This window comes from Pipistrellus hanaki (assembly GCF_964339955.1).
Source record: "Pipistrellus hanaki genome assembly, chromosome: 18".
NCBI classification, from domain to species: domain Eukaryota; kingdom Metazoa; phylum Chordata; class Mammalia; order Chiroptera; family Vespertilionidae; genus Pipistrellus; species Pipistrellus hanaki.
Genome location: NC_140520.1, coordinates 36,928,808 through 36,952,078, shown reverse-complemented (window position 1 = coordinate 36,952,078; position 23,271 = coordinate 36,928,808). Strand labels below are relative to the sequence as shown.

At 44.4% G+C, this 23,271-nt stretch overlaps 1 protein-coding gene across 1 annotated transcript; it reads left to right on the top strand.

Annotated features, from left to right (window-relative positions):
• Window positions 1-21,933, top strand: TIPRL (TOR signaling pathway regulator). Its single transcript, XM_084867142.1, has 7 exons — window positions 1-341; window positions 5,758-5,937; window positions 6,592-6,691; window positions 8,504-8,635; window positions 14,215-14,310; window positions 18,890-18,952; window positions 19,832-21,933. Exons 1-7 carry the CDS (start codon window positions 133-135, stop codon window positions 19,973-19,975), a joined length of 924 nt encoding a protein of 307 aa, XP_084723268.1. The 5' UTR covers window positions 1-132; the 3' UTR covers window positions 19,976-21,933.
• Window positions 21,934-23,271: the final 1,338 nt, after the last annotated feature.

Genomic DNA, 23,271 nt, shown 5'->3' with positions numbered 1-23,271 from the left:
GGTGCGTCGTGACGTAGACGTGGGTCACGCAACCTTGGCGCCTGCTCCCGGAAGCAAAAAGCGTAGGGCGGAGAAGAGGGCGGAAAGAAGGGCTGGCGTCGGGGCGGTCGGCGGGGCGGGGCGGGGCGGGGCATGGTAACGGCCTGCAAGCCCAGAGGGCCGGGCCGCAGAGGCGGGGAAACCGGTGTCCGCTGCCGCCGCCGCTCCAGCCTGCTCCGCGCCGTCCCCGCCGCGGCCATGATGATCCACGGCTTCCAGAGCAGCCACCGGGACTTCTCCTTTGGGCCCTGGACGCTGACGGCCACCAAGACCCACATCATGAAGTCGGCGGATGTGGAGAAGTGAGGTTCCGGGCCCGGAGCGGGGCGCGGGGCGCGGGGCGCGGGGCGTGGGTCGGGGGTCGAGGGTCGGGAGCCGGGAGCCGAGGGCTGGGCTGGGCTGGGCGAGAGCCGGGCGGCCCCGCGCAGCCCCCACCTTCCTCGGGGCGGAGGCCAGGCCGAGGCCGGGCCCCTGACTGGCAGCCTCAGTCCGTGTTCGCATCGCCCCTCCGCCCCTCGTTGGGGTTCGCCTGCGTGAATCTGTCGCTCGACCGGGTCTGAGTGGCGCCTGGCTGTTTCGGAGGATCTCTGCCCCCACCTGCCCCAGTTCTCTGCCCTGTCACCTTTGCATCTTTCCTTCTGAGGAGTCCTGACCTGTTTCCTTGGCGTCAGTGACGGGGAGGACATGCTTGCTTGGTTTTTAGCACGTCAGGGCAGGCGCTGGAGATGCGGAAGGTGGGAAAGCCGGCCTCTGCCTTAGCGATGCAGGGTCTCCGGAGGCAGACGGTGATGCCCGGCGCGAGTAACTGGCTCAGAGGCGCGCGGGGTTTGGAGCTCCTGTCGGCGGACGGGGCATCCGGGAGGCTGGGATGCCTGCACCGAACCTCGATCACGGTGGTGGGATGAGGCGGGGTGGGGGCTCCTGGAAAGCAGGGGTCCCAGCGGTGAGCGCCGGCGCTGCCTGCGCTGAATCTTGACCAAGCGCAGGTCTGAGAAGAGCCCTGAGTTGCTGGGAGAACCGCTTCTGTGTGGTCGGAGCTTGGAGGTCCAGAGGGGCCGGAGTGAGAAGGGGAGCCGGCCCTGGCGGTGCAGACATCACCGAGACAGCTTTTAGGGTACAGGTTAAAGAGTTGAATTTTATCGGACCAACACAGGGATCATACAAAGGAGCTAAATTATCAGCTGTAGACTCTGAAACAGGGATTTCAACCAGAGTGCCGCAAGAATTTTTAAAACATGTAATACCTGACTATTTAGTCAGGGGCACTCCCGTAGATTGTCAAATAAAAAAAATGACAGCCACCAACACAATAGCCCTGCGGTGTGACTGAATCCTTTCTCTCTAAAAATCAATTAAAAAACAAAAGGCTTGTTTGGGAATCATCACCTTGTAATTGAAACCTGGAGGCTTGGGAGTGAGTAAAAACCATCTTCTAGGAGAGAAGGAAAAGGTCACGATATGGAACCCTAGGGAGCACTGGCCTTTTAATTTAAGATTGAAGTAGAGGGAAGTGAGGGGGAGGGGCAGGGAAGAGAGGGAGTCTTAAAAGAATATTTAGCTGTCTAGTTATAAATAAATACATTAATAAAGTAACATTCTTGCAGATTCACTAAGAAAAATAAGGAAAATGCAGAAAAGAAAGGGAAAAATAATTTCCTACATTGATTTTCTATCTGGGTTTTCCTCTCCCTATCACGTTCTCTGTTACTATCGCACCATAGAGGTAAACTTGTGCATGTATAAAGCAGTCAGCTTCCAGTGGTGTTTACCCTGTAATTTTCTTCCAGACTCCAAGAGGGGCTGGATGCATGGTGAATTCTAAAGGCATTCAAATCCCAGGTCTTTAATCTCCTTATTTGTTATTTCTAAAATAGATCTTCCAGAGTATACTACGTAGTCCTTGCTATGACAAAAGAAAGGCTAGACCTTCACCCAGTCTAAATTTTCTGTCATGTATCACCCAGGGCGTTAAAACCTCCAGGGTGCTAAATAAATGGATTAGGGAAGTGTTGGATTAAGAACGCTTTCTTTAATGATTTAAGACATCTAAATCTCATAGAGACTTCCGTCTTTCTGCCTTCCTAATGGTAATACCTATTTGTTAAGAGTGAAGCTTGGCCTTAGAAATGGCATTAAAACCAGCGTGTGCTGCTCAGTGGTTGAGTGTCGAACTATGGCCTGGAGGTCATATTTGGATTCCTGGTTGGGGCACTAGCCTGAGTCTCAGACTCACTTCCCCAGTAGGGGGCGTGCAGGAGGCAGCCGATCAGTGATTCTCATTATTGATGTTTCTCCTCTCTCTGAAATTAATACAAAGAAATTTTTTAAAAAAGGAAAAAAAATGGTGTTAAGATACTATGTTTGGCCAGTGGTTAAGATAGTCTGAATTTAGAACATTTGAGACAGTGTAAGTTAGTGACAGTGATTCTTTTACGTGTGCGCCTGGAATATTTCATAGTACTACTAGGGGTGTACACACTCAATCGAACTTGAGCATGGTATCTTACAAGAATCTTAAATGTGATGGTCTCTGATAAACAAGAAAAAGTTTAATAGCCGAAACCGGTTTGGCTCAATGGATAGAGCGTCGGCTTGGGGACCAAAAGGTCCCGGGTTTGATTCCGGTCAAGGGCATGTACCTTGGTTGCGGGCATGTCCCCAGTGGGGGGTGTGCAAGAGGCAGCTGATCGATGACTCTCTCTCATTGACGTTTCTAACTCTCTACCTCTCTCCCTTCCTCTCTGTACAAAATCAATAAAACATATTTTAAAAAAAGAAAAAAAAATATTATTTAACTTTTTCTTTTTTTTTTCTTTTTTTAAATATTTTATTGATTTTGTACAGAGAGGAAGGGAGAGAGGTAGAGAGTTAGAAACGTCAATGAGAGAGAGTCATCGATCAGCTGCCTCTTGCACACCCCCCACTGGGGACATGCCCGCAACCAAGGCACATGCCCTTGACCGGAATCGAACTCGGGAATCGAACCCGGGACCTTTTGGTCCCCAAGCCGATGCTCTATCCATTGAGCCAAACTGGTCTCGGCTTAAATAATATTTTCTGTTTTCGGTTTAAGAACACAGAAAAGTCTATAATACATTTTGAAAAATTTCCATAAAATAATTTGGTACATAGAGTAACTGGAAAATTCACTTCCAAGTTACCTTAAATGATGGGAATTTAATAGTAAGTGAGGAGAAAATTAAATACAGGAATTGTCTCGGGAAATAGCAGCAGTTCTTGTGGCCTCCAACAATAAAGTGCATAAGATTCATGCACTGGGGAGTCAGGGGGTCCCTCAGCCCGGCCTGCGCCCTCTCACAGGCCGGAACCCCTGGGGGGATCGGGACTAAGCCAGCAGTCAGACATCCCTCTTGCAGTCTGGGACCCCTCGCTCCTTACTGCCCACCTGCCGTGGAGGTGGGAGAGTTTCCCGGTACCACCACTGTGCTCGCCAGTCATGAGCCTGGCTCACTGCTCCTTAACACTGCCTCCTGCATTGAGCATCTGCCCCCTGGTGGTCAGTGTGCATCATAGCGACCAGTTGCTCTGCCATTCGACTATATGCACTGTAGGCTTTTATTATATAGGATTTCTCCATCTCTGCTTTCTTCTCTCTGCTTCCCTTGCTGTTATTTAACTTTTTCACCCTCTCCACCTCATGCTGCTCTTTTCTGTCACCTCTCTTGGTCTGTGCTTCCTTTGGCTGTCATTCAGACTTATGAAAAGAGAGGTCAGAGTATACTTCCTTGGCCATGATTCAATTCAGCAAGAGTTCTCAGGCTAAAATTGAAGGGCTCCTGCCAACCCATAGATAATTGCTTTTGGTTGAGAAGCCGAAGTTGCATCTCTAAATTGAAAGTCCTGGTTTTGACTGAGGTGAGGGGTCATGGGCATGGTGATTTATATACTGTATTTAGCTGCTTTTTTCATAAGTGAGTAGCTTCCACTTAAAAACCTTTATAAACTCAACTTTCTTAAGGGGTAAGGGGACTGGTGCATCACTGAGGCCCCAGTTAAGGGGCAGCCTCTACTCAGCTTCAGCCTGTCAGTGCTATGTGGATTGCCAGGCCCAGTACTGCCAGTTGTCGTGGTGGTGGTGGTCGTTGTCGTCGTCGTCGTCTTCTTCTTCTTCTTCCTCCTCTTCTTCTGTCAAAAAAAATAGGAGAAAATTAAACACAGGAATTGTCAAAAAAAAAAAAAAAAAAAAAAAGAAAGAAAGAAAGAAAGAAACCAGAAGTCCAGATTCCTCAAAAGACTCTCAATTTTTGTTGAAAACTATCTCTCAATCATTGTGTTGTGTTTTTTTAAAATATGGAATGCTTCATGAATTTGCATATCATCCTTGCATAGCTCCTGCTATGTTAATCTCTGTTTTGTTCCAGTTTTAGTATATGTGCTGCCGAGCACATCATTGTGGCAACTATTTCAGATATTGTTCAGGCAAATCAAAACACACCTGTGGATTAATAATTTGTGATCCTGGCTTCATAGTGTGTCAAATAAAACTTTCTTTTCTAATGAGATTGGCTAAATGAGGGGCAAGTATTTATTTATTTTAAGTATATTTTTATTGGTTTCAGAGAGGAAGGGAAAAGGAAAGAGAGAGAGATAGAAATATCAATGATGAGAATCATTGATTGGCTGCCTCCTGCATGGCCCACACTGGAGATGGGGATTGAGCCTGCAACCCAGGCATGCGCCCTGACCAGGAATTGAACTGTGGCCTCCTGGTTCACAGGTTGACTCTCCACCACTGAGCCATGCTGGCTGGGTGAGGCAGGGCAAGGCACAAGCATTTATAAAGCAGCTGGCTTATGGAGGAGGCCTGGCATTACTACTTCCTGGCTCTGTAATCTGTCATTAGGTACCTGACTCGGCGTTTCTCAGCTCACAAGGTAGTTTTGAGGCTCAAATTCTATCTCAGAAACGATCTCTGACCATCTTACCTAAAATAGGCCCACCATTGCATTCCTTTATTTTTTATTATATATATTTTTTAATATATACTTTATTGATTTTTCACAGAGAGGAAGAGAGAGGGATAGAGAGTTAGAAGCATCGATGAGAGAGAACCATCGATCAGCTGCTTCCTGCACACCCCCCATTGGAGACGTGTCCGCAACCACGGTACATGCCCTTGACTGGAATTGAACCTGGGACTCTTCAGTCCGCAGGCCAACGCTCTATCCACTGAGCCAAACCAGTTTCGGCGCCTTCCTTTATTCTTTATGTCACTTACCAGTAGCCGATAATATATTATTTACTTACTTCTCTCTTTACTGTCTGTTTTGTAACCCATTGGTAAGTCTGCAGCCCTGGCCGGGTGGCTCAGTCGGTTGGAGCATGGTGCTGTGCACCACCAAGGTTTCGGATTCAGTTCCAGTAAGGGCACATACCTAAGTTGTGGGATCTCTCTCCAGATGGGCACATACGGGAGGCAACTGATGGATGTGTCTGTCTCTCTCTCTCTCTCTCTCTCTCTTTCTCTCTCTCTCTCTCTCTCCCCCGCCTTCCTGTCTCTAAAATATATATAAAATCTCCCCTCAGGTGAAGGTTAAAAAAACAGATAAACATAGAGAGAATAGATGATTGAAGCATTTATAGGTTGTACAAAATATATCATGTTAATTAACTCACTCAGTAATGTAGGGAAGAAAAGGAAACCAAAGTGTCAACAGCGATATAAAATAATCCTGCCTGCCCTCTGGTTGTGCGTAGGTTAGCTGATGAATTGCACATGCCATCCCTCCCCGAAATGATGTTTGGAGACAACGTTTTAAGAATCCAGCATGGTTCTGGCTTTGGGATTGAGTTCAATGCTACAGATGCTTTAAGATGTGTGAACAACTACCAAGGAATGCTTAAAGTGGCCTGTGCGGAGGAGTGGCAGGAGAGCAGGTGAGAGTCCGGGCAGTTGTGGGTAAAACCGAGGAGAGAGTGGAAAGAAATATTCAGTCACAATATTAGAATGAGGGGCTAGTATTATTATTAAACTTTGTAATTGGATTATTCTAAAATTCATCTTTCTCCTCTACAGCATGGAGATTAGTTACCCCACCTCTCTTACATGCTTGTTGAGTTAATTGCTTAACATTTGAGCTGAGCTCTGTGGAGTTTCTTTTTTGAGCGTTTAGTGTTCTTTAGTGAAGAGTACACAGTGTGCTTGAATGTTCCTGTTTTTTAAGAAAAATGCTGTGATTTGCATTGAAAATTTGAGGACCTTGAAATTAAGAAAAACTTATTCTCTTTGATAGTCAAATCAGATGCTATGTACTTGGTGCCTGTTATGTACCAGGTACCTTGAAGGATACAAAGGATATGGGCTTTAAAAAAGGCCCTCAGGCAGTGTAGAGGATTAACTGGAAAGACTACACAGCCCGTGACAAGTTAAACCGCAGTAAGTGTGCAGGAAGCAAAAAGGCCTGTGTTAGTGAATGCTGACAAGTGTATGGAGTAGGATGTTTTACATTGTGTGTGGAATGTAGTTTGGTGTGATAATGAATGCAGACGATCTGCATCACTAAATCTGGTCCTTCTCATTTGGTATTTGAGGTCGGAGGGTGAGCACTCCAAGGAAGTCATTAAACCATACGATTGGACCTTTACAACAGACTATAAGGGAACGTTACTGGGAGATGCCCTCAAGCTAAAGGTAACCGTTATTTTTTGCTTTTATGAGTCATCAGTTATCTTGGATGGTCTTGGCATTAGAACTTCCTAGTAATGGCTTGTTTTTTACTACTATTTTCACCTGTTTATTTCTGTTGTGGGGGCTTCAGAACCTAACATGAGGGGATTCCGCTTCCTACATGTCACTGTAGAGAGGTGTTCAGGCGTGTGCTTTAGACCAGTGGCTGCCAACCTTTCGGACCTCATGGACCGCCAGTAGTCTGCGCACCACCAGTTGGCAACCGCTGCTTTGGACAGACCTGCTGGCAGCAGCGCCCAGGTGTGCAGTTGAATAGAGATGTGGGCAGAGGGGACTTCTGTCCTGTGTACTATGTGTGAACTGGTATGATCTGGGGAGTTACTTAATCTATTTATATGAGTCTTAATCTCATCAGTAAATAGGTAAACAGAAATGTCTGCCTCACGGCAGAGTTTTGATACGCGGTCATCGGTGGGAAAGTCCCCAACAGATTCGGAAGCTTCATGTGAATGTTAAATTGCTTCCGTGTAAGCCCTGCGTAGGGTAGATTACTTCATGATAAATATACAAAGAAGGCGGAATAGGTAGGTCTCGTATTGGGAGCTTTATCTGCTTATTATTTACTTGCTTTGTTTGCTTATTATTTATTTTTAAGTCTTATAATGTGACTGAAATGAGGGAAATTTGGCTTAGTTTGCAGTTTCTAAATATCACACTTTGTTATAGAGAACAAAATGTATTTCACTGTAACTATTTTCATTAAAAGTATTGTAGTTACTGGAGCCCTAACTGGTTTGGCTCAGTAGATAGTGTCGGCCTGTGGACTCAAGGGTCCCAGGTTCAATTCCGATCAAGGGTATGTACCTTGTTTGTGGGCATATACCCAATAGGGAGTGTAAAGGAGGCAGCTAATTGATGTTTCTCTAACATCGATGTTTCTGTCTCTCTCCCTTCCTTCCTGTAAAAAAATAAATAAAATACATATTTTTAAAAAAGTAATTACTGGAGACCCCATATCATATGTGGGTGTTTTTTTTGTTTTTTTTTTTTTTTTTTTAAATATAATATATTTTAGTGATTTTTCACAGAGAGGAAGGGAGAAGGATAGAGGGCTAGAAACATCGATGAGAGAGAATCATTGACCAGCTGCCTCCTGCACATCCCCTATGGGATGTGCCCGTAACCAATGTACATGCCCTTGACCGGAATCCAACCTGGGACCTTTCAGTCTGTCCATCGAGCCAAACTGGTTTCGGCCATATGTGAGCGTTTAGGCAGAAATGTAAGGAGTGGGGCACCTATCTTTGTGGACATTGTTAGAATCTTAGGAAGCTGGAGTTCATGCCACTCCTGTATTCCAAGCATTAACTATTTTATATTGCTTCCAAGACAAAAACACAGTTTTTGAGAACCCATGCATGCATGCATTCATTCTTGAGCTCTTACTGTGTGCTGGGCAGTAATCCTAGGAGCCCTGGATACACAGGGGACAGACAAAAATCCCTCCTTTGCAGTCTCATGGGAAGCAAGGTTTGTCTGACTTTTTTAATGCTTCAGAGGTTCATGTCTTCTCTCCTCACTCCTGATTGAAGAACTCTGTAAATTGGTGGTGGGGTGGGGGGGCTCTGGCACATGGTTGCCAAGAGTGAGGAAATTTCGGGAACTTGTTTTAACTCGATGCAGTAAGGATGGTGATGCCTGCGGGCTGACTTAGGAAGAGCCTCCTGGGGGCTGTGGAGTGGCTTTAGCTACTTTCCTATGTTTCCAGCTCCTCAGAAAGATTTTAATGTGCTCCTTCGGGCATTTTTCTTTCAGGTTGTGCCTACGACAGATCATATAGATACAGAGAAATTGAAAGCCAGAGAGCAGATTAAGTTTTTTGAAGAAGTTCTCCTGTTTGAGGATGAACTTCATGATCATGGAGTGTCAAGCCTAAGTGTGAAAATTGTGAGTATTGTTTAAATTTCTTTTGTTTCTACTATTGGTCAAAACTATGACTCACTTTGAGTTATACTGTCTTAATATGATATCATGTAAAGTTTCATTTGAGTCTAGAGTATATCTTACTAATTAATATCTGTTATAAAATTCACAAAATCTTAATACATTGTTAAGACTTTAGCAAAGCATTTTTTTAAAGACCTGCCTGGTCACTTTGTACTTTGTTTGCTTATTATGTAATTTGAATGAAAATTATGACTTAATTTTCATAGTTTGAATTAAAAACAATGTGGAGAGACTGAGCAGACAGCAGGGTGGATACTATTTAAGGAAGTGACCGTGTGTCAGGACTCAGTGCCCCATAAACTATACTTCAGTTTCTAGCATCCACGTGAAAACCGGAGTGACAAGTATCGGTTCCTTTGGAGGATGGACTGCTTCCATTACCAATGCTGTTGGTGAAATATATACGTAAAAAGAAAACAAACAGGCTGCAGCAGTTACTCATATTTGTTTACTATTAGGTTGTAATTGGTTTCTTAACATTTTCCAGAAAACCACAACTTTTTATTAAATGCCTTATCCTTTAACACCTAGCTAAAATGTCACTCCTCTATGAGGTCCTCCACAGCAGAGTGAAATATCCCTGGTCCATACTCTAAAAATACATTATTTTTACCCCCCCCCCCCCCCCATTATAGCACTTATCATAAGGTCTGTCAAAGATGGGCCCAGCATCAAACATTGTTCTCGAAGCACAGTGATAGTGAGTTTTGTGGTTTAAACAATAATTGATATATATAAAAGCCTAAGTGACCATTAGGACTGGACCATCGGCTGGTAGCTATGACACGCACTGACCACCAGGGGACAGATGCTCAATGCAGGAGCTACCGCCTGGTGGTCAGTGCACTCCCACAGCTAGCCTCTCACCCCCAGCCAACCTCTCTCGGTCCCCCTCCATTCCCCGAAGCCAGCTGGCTCCAATGGGCCTTGATTGCTGACCAAGCCGAGAAACCCTACCCGTGCACGAATTCATGCATCAGGCTTCTAGTTAAGAATGAAAACAATAAATCAAAAGCAGCAGTAAATTTATTTTAAAATCAAGATTTCTGTAGAATCCTAGGATTTTGGAATTGTGATGAATTTTCACAGAATCATTTAGTTTAGCCTCTGTATTTAGACTTCCCAAAAGACTAGTTTATCTAAGTTGGGATAACTAATTAGCAATATCTCTTTGAACCAATATCTCTATTATTCTAGCATCACATCACTGTTTTCTGAGCACCTCACTCCCTGTTCACCCATCATTCTCCCCCAGTTTATCTTTGTCATTTAGATTTGTTCATGCTGACTCACTGAGTCACGTACCTTTCCATTTGTCTACCCACTCACAGAGCTGACGGTGTGGAATGTGCATTGTGATGTGCATGTCTGATTGGGCACTGGTAACCAAGTGGGTAGGCATGTGGGGAGCACGCATGTTTGTGTGGGTGAAAGTGTTGGAGAGGGTGTGGGCATAAATGGAACATGTGTGTACCAGAGTAAATAGTCTCACACTGAACAAACTGCAGAGTCATCATTGTGAGACGTTTTTCTTCTCACTTAGTGTACTTGGAGGTGATGAGTGTGGGCCAGTGACGTTCCCTTGTATGGAAGCAGAGACTAGCTGAGAAGCAGGGGCGTCTGGAGAATGCAGAGATGTGTGCCCGAGAGTCGAGGGGAGGACATGTCCCATGGAGGAGGGCGCTGAGGACTCCCCAGTGCTGGTGCAGGGGCCCTTGTTAAAGTCATGGGGACTTTGCAGAGAGAGCCTGAGGCCGTTCCTCACGCCCCACTTTTAAGTTGGAGGAGGAGACCTGGGTGGTTCAGTGACTTGCTCTAAGTTACTGGTTTGCCATCTCATCAGACCCATCACTCCATTTTTTATTTATTTTTAACCAAATACTATAAATACCTCCTCCCATTTACTACCATGAAATGAAATTCATAAAGTACTACTTTTCAGTAAATTAACAAAATGTCCTAATTATAAATTTAAAAAAATTGACTTGGAATAAAATGTGATGCATTTTACTAGGTAAGTGCATAATATGACCACTAGGTGACAGGATGAAGTTGCCAGGTGCTTATGTGCGCGTATTGAGTCACTGTGGGTGTGACAGTTACAGATGTAGGCTGACAGAATGCTCACAGTCAGTGACTCAGATGACAGGTTGGCATTCCAATGATGCATTTTTCAAAGTAGTGAAATAACAAAATTCCAAACAAAACGAAGTATAATCTCTCCTTGATTTAAAAGGCCAATGCCTTTATGAATAATTGAGTGGGTTTTTATTTATATGTAAAATGGAATTAGGTTCTGAGGTTAGATAGATGCCAGGTGAGAGATGTGGAAGTCTGTGGGATGCAGGGTTGGACTTTGTTGGATAGGGTCGTCCTGTGCACTACAGAACAGCGACCGTCTCTGGTCCTTAACTCCTGAATGTTGGTGCCGGTTGCTCATCACTGTTGCTCACCACAGCATTCCAGACGCTCTTAGGAGAGAGCCACTCTCTTAAAATACAATACGTGGATGGTGGTAGGATTGGGACTAGAACACAGGCCCCTAATTCCTGGTCTCCGCATTGTGCCGTGTAGAAAAGGGACTTCAGTCTGCTTCCCTGTTGTGTCAGGTGACTGTTTACTAATTATGGATTGGAGGAAATGTTGTAAGTCATTCTTTCCCATACATTTGAACTAGCACTCTGCTGGGTAATGATGTGTTTTTAGATCGACTTGTTGCATATTGTTGTATTCAGTGCTGCCTCTGTGTTCCTGTGTCTTCCTTTGGTGCTTTGCTGCTTAGCCCACCCCAGTGCATCTGACTCAGCCCTTTCTCCAGCAGCGAGCATCTGGCCTCTTTTATTCAGCCCACAGTTAATGGCCACCTGCTGTGTGCTGGCTCCTTTCCTGGTGCTGAAGGAGGCCAGTATTCCCACCGCCGTGGAACCTATAGTTAAATAGAGGCTTTCAGCAAGTGCACACATAAATGGATGTAGTTATTGACCTGTTCATTCGTAGTGAGTATGTGAGAGGGAATAACAGGGAAATCTGTGCTGACAGGCAGGGCAGGAAAGGCCCCATTGTAAAGTCACCACGTTTGCATTGAGCTCTGGAGGACTAGAAGTGCTGGCCAGGAGAACACTGCAGGTCAGGGAACAGGCTGTGGAGAGGTCAAGGGCAGGAAAGAGCTTGGCCTGTGGCTGGGTACTCTTAGGCAGTTAAGCCACTATCATCATGGGGTTATCTTATTATTCCTTATTCTTGGTTAATGTTGCCCTGTGCTTATATCCCCGCCAGCCCTGGTCTCTGCTCAAGGCTACAAAGTTTCAATTCTAGAAGATAGATAAATCTCAGAGACCTGCTGCCAGGTGGCCTTGGCCTCTGCTCAAGGAGGTGCTGAAAAAAAGAGGAGGAGCTGGGAGCCTGGGTCGCTAGGGGGCGTGGCCAGCCTGATACTTACCAGTCCTCAGCCCCTTATCCAAGCTGGCCATACCTTCATGGGGTGAGGCTCCCTGTGGGGGTTTGACCAGCCTGCAAACAGCCATCAGCCCCTCACCAAGGCTGGTCAGGCACCCCGGTGGGGACCTCCAGCCTGAAAGGGGTGTGGCCAGCTTGAAAATGGCCTTCAGCCCCTCACCTATAATGACCAGGCACCACAGCAGGACCTTCCACCATGAAGGGGCTGAGGCCAGCCTGAAAACAGCCCTCAGCCCCTCACCCAGGCTGGCCACGCCCCCCTCCCCCCAGAGAGGTTCAAACCACCACAGGCCACCCCATACCCCAAGGGAACCCCCACCCTGATCTGGGACACCCTTCAGGGCAAAGCAGCCAGCCCCCACCCGTGCTCCAGCCCTCTATCTATACTAATAAAAAGGTAATATGCTAATTAGACTGGGAGACCTTCCGATGTTCTTCTGGACAAAGCTTTGATGGCAGGGTCGAGGTAGAGGGAGTTAGAGGCCAGGAGGGGAGGGCAGTTGTGGGTGATCAGGCCGGGTTGGGATAGCAGTTGTGAGTGATCAGGCTGGTGGGGGACGGGGCCTTTGGAGGTAAGTAGACCAGCAGGGGTCCTGTTGGGGGCAAGCAGGACATCAGTGGGGATCAGTTGGAGATGATCAGGACAATGGGGGAGAGGGGGCAGTTGGAGGCGAGCAGGCTGGCAGACAAAGTGGTTAGGGGCAATCAGGCAGGCAGGTGAGTGGCTTGGAGCCAGCAGTCCCAGATTGCGAGAGGGATGTTCAACTGCCGGTTTAGGCTGGATCCCTGTAAACCAGCAGTAGGACATCCTTCCAGGGGTCCCAGATTTGAGAGAATGCAGGCTAGGCTGAGGGACAGACCCCCTCCCACCCCTGTGCACGAATTTCATGCACCAGGCCACTAGTCATTGATAAGAGAGAATCATGGATTGGCTGCCTCCTGCATACCCCCCACTGGTGATCAAGCTGCAACCCTGGGATATGCTCTGACCGGCAATCAAACTGTAGTCTCCTGATTCATAGGTTGATGTTCAACTACTGAGCCACCCCCCTGGGCTCCTGAGTGCTTTTGAACCTTGTGCATACCCCTGTACAGCAGCCCACATTGGATATGTCTGTTTTCCTCCTGGATAAACTTCTTGAACACTGGGATTGTATCTTTGCATCTATATAAATCTAATACCTGCTGTAGTAAGAATTTGACACATGGTAGGCAGTAAGAATCTATTTAGTAAATGGTCAAACATATTGTTTTTGAAGACCTGAGGATCCATACCCCTCTCTCCTTGCCACCAGAATCCACCTTTTCACTCTCCACTAACTCTGGCTTCCCGGTGTATTTGAGAAACAGACATTTATAGATGTGCCACAGATGGAAGATGTCAGAGATGTGAATAATGACCTGATGAACTTGGCTTTGGCAGTAAAACACAGTGTCTAATCGGCTCTGAGCATTCCTGTTCAGTTCTCGAGTCTTTATTTTATATAAAGTGAGTAAAAGGCAAGCAGCAACAAAGAACTAGGTTCTTCTTTCATTTTGGTATTATTGGTGTCACCACTTACTGTAAGTACTATCATTTTTTATTTTTTAAAATATATTTCATTGATTTTTTTTTTTTTTTTTTTTAAAGAGAGGAAGGGAAAAGGATAGAGAATTAGGAACATCGATGAGAGAGAAACATCGATCAACTGCCTCCTACATACCCTCTACTGGGGATATGCCTGCAACCAAGGTTCATGCTCTTGACTGGATTTGAACCTGAGATACTGGCATCCTAACCACTGGGCGCACTGGCCAGCACTGTGTTGTCTTTTTAAGATAAATAACTTTTGACTTAGAAAAATATATTTCTATTCTACAAAACTGAAACCAGGAGGTTAAATAATATACACAAGTTTTGGGGCCTTAGTTAGTTCTAGGACAAAGGATCTCTAGTTCAGAGATTCCTATATAATGCTAATTCAGCCCTCCTCCCATGCTTTAACAAATTCATTTTCTTTTAGCACAGTAACAATATTTAATTTTAATTGAAATATTCATGCACTTTTTTTCTTTTCTTTCAGAGAGTCATGCCTTCCAGCTTTTTCCTGCTATTGCGGTTTTTCTTGAGAATTGATGGAGTACTTATCAGAATGAATGACACGAGACTCTACCATGAGGTATCTAATCTCATTTGATGAATGTACTAACTGATATTGGGTCTGTTTGTGTTGTTTCATGTCTGTGTGAGAATTTGAAATTGAACAGTGCTTTATATTCTACTAGAGGCCCGGTGCACAAAATTTGTGCACAGGGTGTGTGTGTCCCTCAGGCCAGCCTGCACCCTCTCCAATCTGGGACCCCTCAAGGGCAGTCGGACATTCCTCTCATAGGACTGCTGGCTCCCAACCTTTTGCCTGCCTGCTGGCCCAATTGCCCCTAACTGCCCTCCCCCGCCATCCTGGTCACCCATAAATGCCTTCCCTGCAGGCCTGGTCACCCTTACTGCCCTCTCTTGCCAGCCTGGTTGCCCCTAACTGCCCTCCCCTGCCAACCTGGTCATCCCTAACTGCTCTCCCCCTGATTGCCCCCAACTGCCCTCCCCTGCAGACCTGGTTCCTTGCAACTGCCCTTCCCCGCAGGCCTGGTTGCTCCCAACTACCCTCCCCTGCAGGTGTGGTCCCCCCAATTGCCCTCACCTGCTGGCCTGGTCCTCCCCAACTGCCCTCCCCTGCAGGCTTGATCTCCCTCAACTGCTCTCCCCTGCAGGCCTGGTTGCCCCCAACTGTCCTCCCCTGCAGGCCTGGTTGCCCCCAACTGCCCTCCCCTGCCAGCCATCTTGTATCCACATGGGGATGGCCATCTTTGACCACATGGGGGTGGCCATCTTGTGTGTTAGAGTGATGGTCAATTTGCATATCATCTCTTTATTTAATAGGATGGCATGCTTCATATTCACTGTTGACCGTGATTACTGAAACATTCTGTCTTTTCCAAAAGTTCTGGCAACTGAAACTTTATTCTACAAGACACTCCCTACTGTGGTCTGATGCTTCTTAAAAAATTGTGTTTGTACTTCATCTGTGTTTAAGAAAACTGTCCTTTAACTCTTACCTTTGTTTATAGTATGTATTGTTTACATCAGCCTTCGCCAACCAGTGGTCCGTGGACCTCTGGTGGTCTGTGAAGTCCAAAGGTTGGCAACTGCTGGTTTACATAATGTCCTAATATTGGAAAGTTCTTCTAAAGTTTGAAAGCTTGTGCTCCAGCAAAAGGAACTGTTAACAAGGTTTATAAACAATAATGATGACGTGTTTTTTAAAAGGACGGGGGCGGAGTGGTGGTCTTAAATTGAGCTATGAAAACTCTTCCAGTAGCTTCGTCATGGCCTGCCCTTTGTGAATGAATTTTTAACTGCAGATTTGTGGGGTGATGAGTTAGAGACGAGACTGCAGTATCAGTTAGGGCTGTCGGGTAATGGTTAGCTCTCCTAACAACCCAAAGAAACATGGGCTGCGTGATCTCTGTCTCACGTCAGCCACATCGGACAGCTAATGGGGGCAGAGCTGGGATCTAGCCCATAGAATGGGATTGGATTGGTCGTTTCCCAAATCCTGCACTAGGGAAGGTTTTTTCCCCTTGAAATAATACGGTGGCTGTGATGACCTTTTTCTTTTTAAAAGTGGTAACAAAATACTAAAAATAGGCTGTATTTTTTTCCTTCAGAAGGAATGAAGTCAATCTAAATTTAAAAATCTTATGTTTTAACTCAACAATATTGAGTTTTTATGGAATTACCCTAAAAAAGATTCAATATACAATAACCCACAAATATGAATCAATGTGTATATAGCAGTGTTGTTTGTAATTCAAACAGGAGGGGAGGAGGACACTTCCTGCCTATTGAATGGACATTGATTAAAATTTTTTACTTTATATCCATATAATAGAAAAATGTGTAGTCATTAAAATTAATGCCAGAGAGTTATATTTAACTGCTTTGGAAAGATAAAATTACTGGGTTAATTATCTTAAAATCTTACATAAGATTTTGTGTAGAGATTTCTAAACGTTAAGAATAGTTATCTAGGAGAACCCAAGATGGCTGCACAGGTAAACACCTAGCCGCAGCTGCGCACAACCATTTCAATAAAATACAACTAAAATATAAAATGGACATTACCCAAAACTACAGAAAAGTCGACTGACTGGAAATTCTACAACGAGAAGCAAGGAGAAAGCAGAAGGAAGAGCAGAGGAGCGGTAAAAGCCTACCGTACGGAGACACATGGTGCGCGCGGAGAGGACAGAGCCGGAGAGGAAGGGCGGGGCGGCTGAGTGCCTGGCTGGCGTTCCCTAGCGGGAAGGAGATAAAAGCTCCAACTGTGCTGGGCCCCAGTTCTGACTGCTCTGAACCTCAGTTCTAGACCAGACCCCAGGGACCCAGGCTCATCCATAGGGAGCTGGGCTGTAAGGCGGAACCCTGGGGGAGCAGCGAAAGAAGGTCCTGGAGGCGTGTGCACAGAGAAAGGATGGTTGGCTGTGCTGCAGGATTGCCCTGGCGGGAAGGAGACAAAAGCTACAGACTGCTCTGAACGCCACCTCCAACCCCACTTCCAACTGAACTGAACCCCAGTTCCAGGCTCATTGGGGGAGAGCCTAGACTGTTTGGTAGCAGGCGAAAAGCGAGGGCACCTTTCTCTCAGAGGCGCTTGCAGCGAGCACTGAAGGACCCTGGGGATTACTGAGACCCAGGAACAGCATAGGGCGGGGCTGATGGAAGCCAGGCTATAGGCTCCACCCTGAAACCCCGCCCGATCAGGGAAGCTGCGAAAATGCAACAAAATAGATCACAAATGAAAGAAATGGAGGACAAAAGCGACTGGATATAGAGTTCAAATCTACGCTTATAAGGTTTTTCAAGAATTTCCTCGAAAAGGTCGATACAACCTATGAGGATATGAAAAGGGATCAACTAGAATTAATAAGGAATCAACAAGAAATGATAAGGAATCAACAAGAAATAAAGAATACATTGTCTGAAATAAAAAATATTATACAGAGTCCTAAAAACAGAATGGAAGATCGCAAGAATCAAGTCAAAGATTTGGAACATAAAGAGCCAGAAGACTCTCCTCCGCAGAAGCAAGAAGGCAAGAGAATCCAGAAAATTGAAGATAATGTAAGAAAACTCTGGGACAACTTCAAGCGAACCAACATCAGAATTATGGGGGTCCCAGAAGATGAGAGAGAGCAAGATATGGAAAACATACTGAAAGAAATAGTGACAGAACCCCCCCCCCCCCGGTGAAAGAATTAGACTTACAAGTCCAGGAAGCGCACAGAACTCCAAACAAAAGGAATCCAAAGAGGACCACGCCACACCAAGACAAATCATAATTAAAATTCCAAGAGCAAAAGACAAAGAGAGAATATTAAAAGCAGCAAGAGCAAAGAAGGTAGTTACCTATAAAGGAGCACCTATACAATTGTCAGCTGATTTCTAAACAGAAACCATGCAGGTCAGAAGGGAATGGCAAGAAATATTCAAGGTGATGAATAGTAAGAACCTATAGCCAAAGATAATCTACCCAGCAAAGCTACCACTCAGAATCGAAGGTCAGATAAAGAGCTTCACTAATAAAAAAAAGCTAAAGGAGTTCATCACCACCAAACCAGAATCATATGAATTGCTGAAGCGGGTTCTTTCGGAATAGAAAGTAAATAAAGATAAAAAATTATGAACAACAAATACGTAACTTTCAACAAGTGAATCTAAAAACCAAGGAAATTAAAAAAAAAATGATGAACAATATTAACTGTTGAATATAATAGAATCAGAGGAATGGAAGGGGAATGAACTGATGATTCTTGGGGAAAAGGGGAGAAGGGGATGTGGGAAGAGACTGAACATAAACTGTGCACCTATGGATGAGGACAATGGGGAGTGGGGGAAGGGCAGAGGGTGGGATGGGAACCTGGTGGAGGAGAGCAATGGAGGGGGGGGAAAGGAACATTTGTAATAATATGAACAATAAGAATTTATTAAAAGAAAAAAGAATAGTTATCTATAGGAACTGTGATGCTGATGATTTATACTTTATATACTTTGTTATTAGATTGTTTTACATGAACACTAATCTGTCTTTATTGATATGAAAGACTGAAACCTTATGGAGTTTAATCTTGTGGTTTTCTTTTATTGAAAAGTACCTCTGAAAACAAATTATGATAAATTGCTGCTTTAAAACCTAACTTTAAAAAACTTAAAACTTTTTTGTTGATTGGTTTGAGAAAGAGAGAGAGAGAGATCAAGAGAGAGATCTCGATTTGTTGTTCCACTTAGTTATGCATTCATTGGTTGATTCTTGTATGTGCCCTGACTGGAGAAGTTTTTCCCCCCCGGAACATAAAAGTAGCTGCAGTTATGTAGGTAATGATAATATTGTGACAGGAAAATCTCTTGTGTATTTCACTTACATACATATTTACTGTTAAGGTAAAACCTTGCTTGTTTTTCTCTTACATGGTAATTATTAAATCTGCTTGTATTTTTGTATCTGATGTTACTATGATTTATAGGGATTGGAATTAACAATTCAGAATTCTTGGTGAGAGTTAAATAGCAGTTCTTTCGTCTTTTTGGAGTTCATACCACCATCATAACTATACTAAAATGTAAGCAGTTTTGTGTAATAGAAAGGATTATAAAATAAATATAAGTAAACTTGTTACAACTTTTTTTATTTTTAAACCTAGGCCGACAAGACCTACATGCTACGAGAATATACGTCACGAGAGAGCAGAATTGCCAATTTAATGGTACGGCATTCTAATATCGTACAGTTTTCAAATGTGGAATTTTTTTCTTTTCAGATACATAATCCCCCACCCCCTACCCCACCCAACCACCCAGATCTGCATTCTTCAATCTATTCATTTACCCAAAGGGCTCAATAGGGTGGATCCTGCTCGATATAACTGAGCTTACCTCAAATACAGGAACAGTTAGAGTTGCTGGGTACTATAGCCATCATCCAATCTGATTTCCACATTTCATTCTGGAAAAGCTGAGATCCAGAGGTGGGTCTTCTTTCCACCGGCCCCCCTGTGATGTCTTCCTACCCAGCTCCCTTTCCCCTCAAGCGTGGTAATTTCACACCATGACTTGTTCTTTTTGGCATAATTTCTCTCTATTTTTGCTCTCCTGGGAATTGGAAGGGCCTTCCTTGGGATTTACAATTCTAAATAAGTTGCTTAAAACGTGACACCTTCCTGCAGACTGGACATTCTCTTTTCACCCTTTGTGCGCCGCTCTGTCTGGGCACAGCGTGCGCACGTTAGAGAAGTTACTGTGCACACTGGGCTCCCGGTACAGCAGCCACAGAGAAGGGGACTGGGCCAAGTGGTCCTACATTCAAAGAGGAATACAAAGGTTTCAGTGAAAGAAAAGAGGCATTGGATTCTTAGGACATTGATGGCGGCATTGTAAACACCGTATCCCTGTGGTCCCTGCCATCACTAAGTAGCAGAGGCGAAGAGTCAGGAACAAAGATACCTGTTAGCACCAGGGACTGGGCGATGCTTCTTACCTACATTTATGTGCTTCACTTTACAACCGCATGCTTTATACCCAAGCCTTTCTACAGAGTGTCAGCGCAGTAACTGAATCGTTGCTGATATAATTTATGTGTTTCCCAGCATGTCCCGCCTTCCCTCTTCACGGAACCTAATGAAATGTCACAGCATTTACCGATCAAGGAGACCGTCTGTGAGAAGCTACTATTTCCAGAAAGAATTGATCAGAACCCCTCAGACTCACAAGCAGACGAGCCTGTGGAATAGAATGTGACACATCAGATCCTCACCCTGGAATCCGATGGAGACGTGGCTGTGTGGATGTGGGTTTTTTATTATGAGAATTAATTGCCTTGTCTATGTGCAGATTTTCTGTAGACTTTAAAGGGGGGAAAAAAAGATTGTTGCAGATAGATTCCACTCAACTACTGTTTATACTGCCTATCTTCAGGTTCATAGTCCAGATTTGTTTCCTGGCGTTAACGTGCATTTCTGTCACAGTGGGATGGTGTCAGGAGGGATGTGTACATGTCTGATGAGTAGTGGGCATACTCTATCCATTGGGCAGCATGGTCTTCCCCTGGGAGGTGGGCGCTCTGAATCCCTGGATCGCAGCACGCGCCTCGGTGCTGTCAGCACGTGGTCGGCCTTCCACCCTGGGCTTTGTGGCATTTTCCCCTCTGCTGCATAGTCGTGGCTTGCTCCCAGGAAACTGACCTCATACTTTAATGATCTTCACCCCAAAATTAAAGAAATATACATTTCTGCTCTAAACTTAAAGTTACTCTTGAAGTTCAAAAACATTTCAGACATAGAACCCAATAACTTGGTCCTTTGGAGAGTGTAAGCTGTTGTTCCCCTGGAAACACACGAGCGTGGTTGGCATTAACTGCAGAACACAGAGCTGTCTCTCCGTCTTCGGGTGCTATTGCCTGTGCGCCTCTGCTGGTACCGACATCTTCCCTTCCCTTCCACGCAGCCGCCCCGTGGGCAAATCCACTGAGCACTGAAGTTGGTATTAGTCCTTAAAGTTTAAAGAATCCATGTGGATTGTGGTTAGCACATATTACATCAACCCCTAACAACCAGATTAATTTCTGCTTAAAATATTTGAGAGGTAGTTGTGGAGGAGGAGGAGGCAGCTAATTTTTATATATTAAAGCCAGTTTTTTGGTTTTAAAATTCATGTTAACATTACAGGGAATCCAGTAAAGTGTAATTAGTGTAAGACCTGGGTAGTCACTCCAGAAAGTACTCCAAAGTCCATGTACAGGCCATTTGGTTATTCTGATGATGACCTTTTAAACACACTTATATCCGTTCCTGTCTTTCTAAATGATCTTCCGAAAGTGGAAATGGTTATAAAGCACCAAGTAAGGACTGACTTAAAATGGATTTTTAAAATGACTTTTTTACAGGGCAAGGGAAAAACCATCATCCCCTTTTTTCCTGGTTTGAAATAACTGTTGTACATATTTCCACTTGATGGATAAATCATTAAATAAGAATATTTAAATAAAAGTGTTAGCAAAGCTCTTCAGGTATTATTAGCCTGATAATAAGTTCTAGTGAACATTCATTCATTGGTCCAACTCTGGTGCACTCTTGTGTGTATTGTGGTTTCACTAATTGTATTACCTAATTTTGGTCTCAAATGGTTTTGGTATTGGTTTGCCGTCTGTTGCATCACCTGTGACATACAGGAAATCAAGATTTTGTTGACTTAACAAAAACACATGGCATGTTCACTGTGTATTAAATATGCCTGAATTTCATGTTTTCTCTTAGGCCAGAAAAGTAAACATATTGTACACAGCTTCCTGTGTTATTTTCTTTGCCATGCAGATTTGAATAGAACAGCCTCTTTTTTCATACAAATTATAAGAAATGAAAAACCTCTTAAGAATACTCACTAGTCGAAATTTCTGGGCAGTATCATATATATCTTTTAAAACTTGATTCAGATGTCTTGCTCCTTGAGTCATTCTTAGATTGCTTATTTTGCTTCATTTTAAACATTGCAGGGAATTAAAAGAACTGACCTTGTTTTATAGAAGGTAAATTGTGCCTAGGAAAATGTACTTCTGAAAATTCATGAGTTTATTCCTGCAAAGAATACCGAGAAAACCTGTATTTGCCCATTGCTAAGTAAGACATATACCATTCTATATTCATTTGTCCCAAGTGTCTTTTTGTAAGAGGAAAATAAACAATAAGGAATTATTGATGTTTTGCTATTTCATTTACTTAAGTTATTCTTAAAGCTTAATTAAAGAATGGTTTGGTATACCTTTCTTGATTCTGCTTTTTGTTTTGAAATTGGCCAACATTATGGCCAGAATCTCCAGAAGGATTATAAATGAACATCTGATAAACCCAGTATAGCTTTTGGGTTCTTTCTCTCTCACTTCTGTACCCCAGTACTCTCTGGATGTTACAACTAGCCAGTGTTGACTAGTTGGGTTAACGTTTTCTGTTCTTGGAAATGTGAATACCTGTTGTGTGCAACTTCCCATGTAGTTCTTTTTTTAATCTTTATTGTTGAAAGTATTGCATAGGTCCTCCTTCCAGGTAGTTTTTCCCCCAGGTAGTGTCGAGTGTCCCATATGGTCCTAGAAGGGATTGCAGTAAGAGAGTTCATGTCTTCATGGGGTTAAAGTCTAATGGAAGAGACAAAGTAAAAATAATTTCAGATTTTAATAAGTGCAGTGATGGAAATAACACTGATTTAAGAGAATAACAATCACTGTTAGTAGAGGTTCTGCTTCTGAAGAGAATATAGAAAGCCTCAGGAGAATGCCGCTTCTAATGTAACAAGGAGAAAAGTCTGTGTAAGCGACAGAATGCCAGCGTTCTTTGGGTGCATCAGAGAACTGAGGTTCAACGGCAGAGCAAACAATCCCAAAGAGTGATGAGCCCTCTGACGGGATGGGGCATACAAATTGCTTTGTCTCAAGAAGAATGTGAGACAGGTGGCGACTATACAAGCAGGTAAGGAAGAAAGCTAACATGTTAACAGGTTTTTTAAAGGCTGAGTATGGCCTAGCCCAGTGGTTTGTCACTGTTGACTAATGAGTTTGCCAACCACTAGGCTAGCCTATCAGTTTGGAAGAGCTGAGAGTCTCAAATAAGGGACCTGAAACACACAATTCTTCTCAAGGTCTACACCAAGCACTCACCAGATGCTGGGGCTGATCATGGGGGAACCCCTGTTAGAGGCTCAGGCAGGCAGGAGGTCTGAGGCATAGGTATGAAGCCCTGCCTGCTTCCCCGAGACCCTTTCCTTGAGGGATTCAAGTCTTGGGCTGCTGGCGGGGAGGAGCAGCACATCACATTACCCTCTGGGGGGGAAATAAAGGCAAAACCCTTTAGCCGCTGAGGCAGAAGTCAGAAATGCTCTGACAGTCACTGCTAGAGGAGGCCAAGTAAATATCATTGACCTTGGAGCAGGGGCAGAAAACCCTGGGCCCAGAGTCCTACTGGGATAACAGATATGCTACCCCTGAGGGATGGGCACGGAATTCACACACAAGAACAGCAGCAGATTTAAGGCACAATTTGGC

Coding starts and splice junctions, on each gene's coding strand:
- TIPRL (XM_084867142.1), top strand. CDS start 133: ATGGTAACGGCCTGCAAGCCCAGAGGGCCGGGCCGCAGAGGCGGGGAA. Junction 5,938..6,591: donor GAGGAGTGGCAGGAGAGCAG/GTGAGAGTCCGG, acceptor TTGGTATTTGAG/GTCGGAGGGTGAGCACTCCA. Junction 14,311..18,889: donor ACACGAGACTCTACCATGAG/GTATCTAATCTC, acceptor TTTTAAACCTAG/GCCGACAAGACCTACATGCT.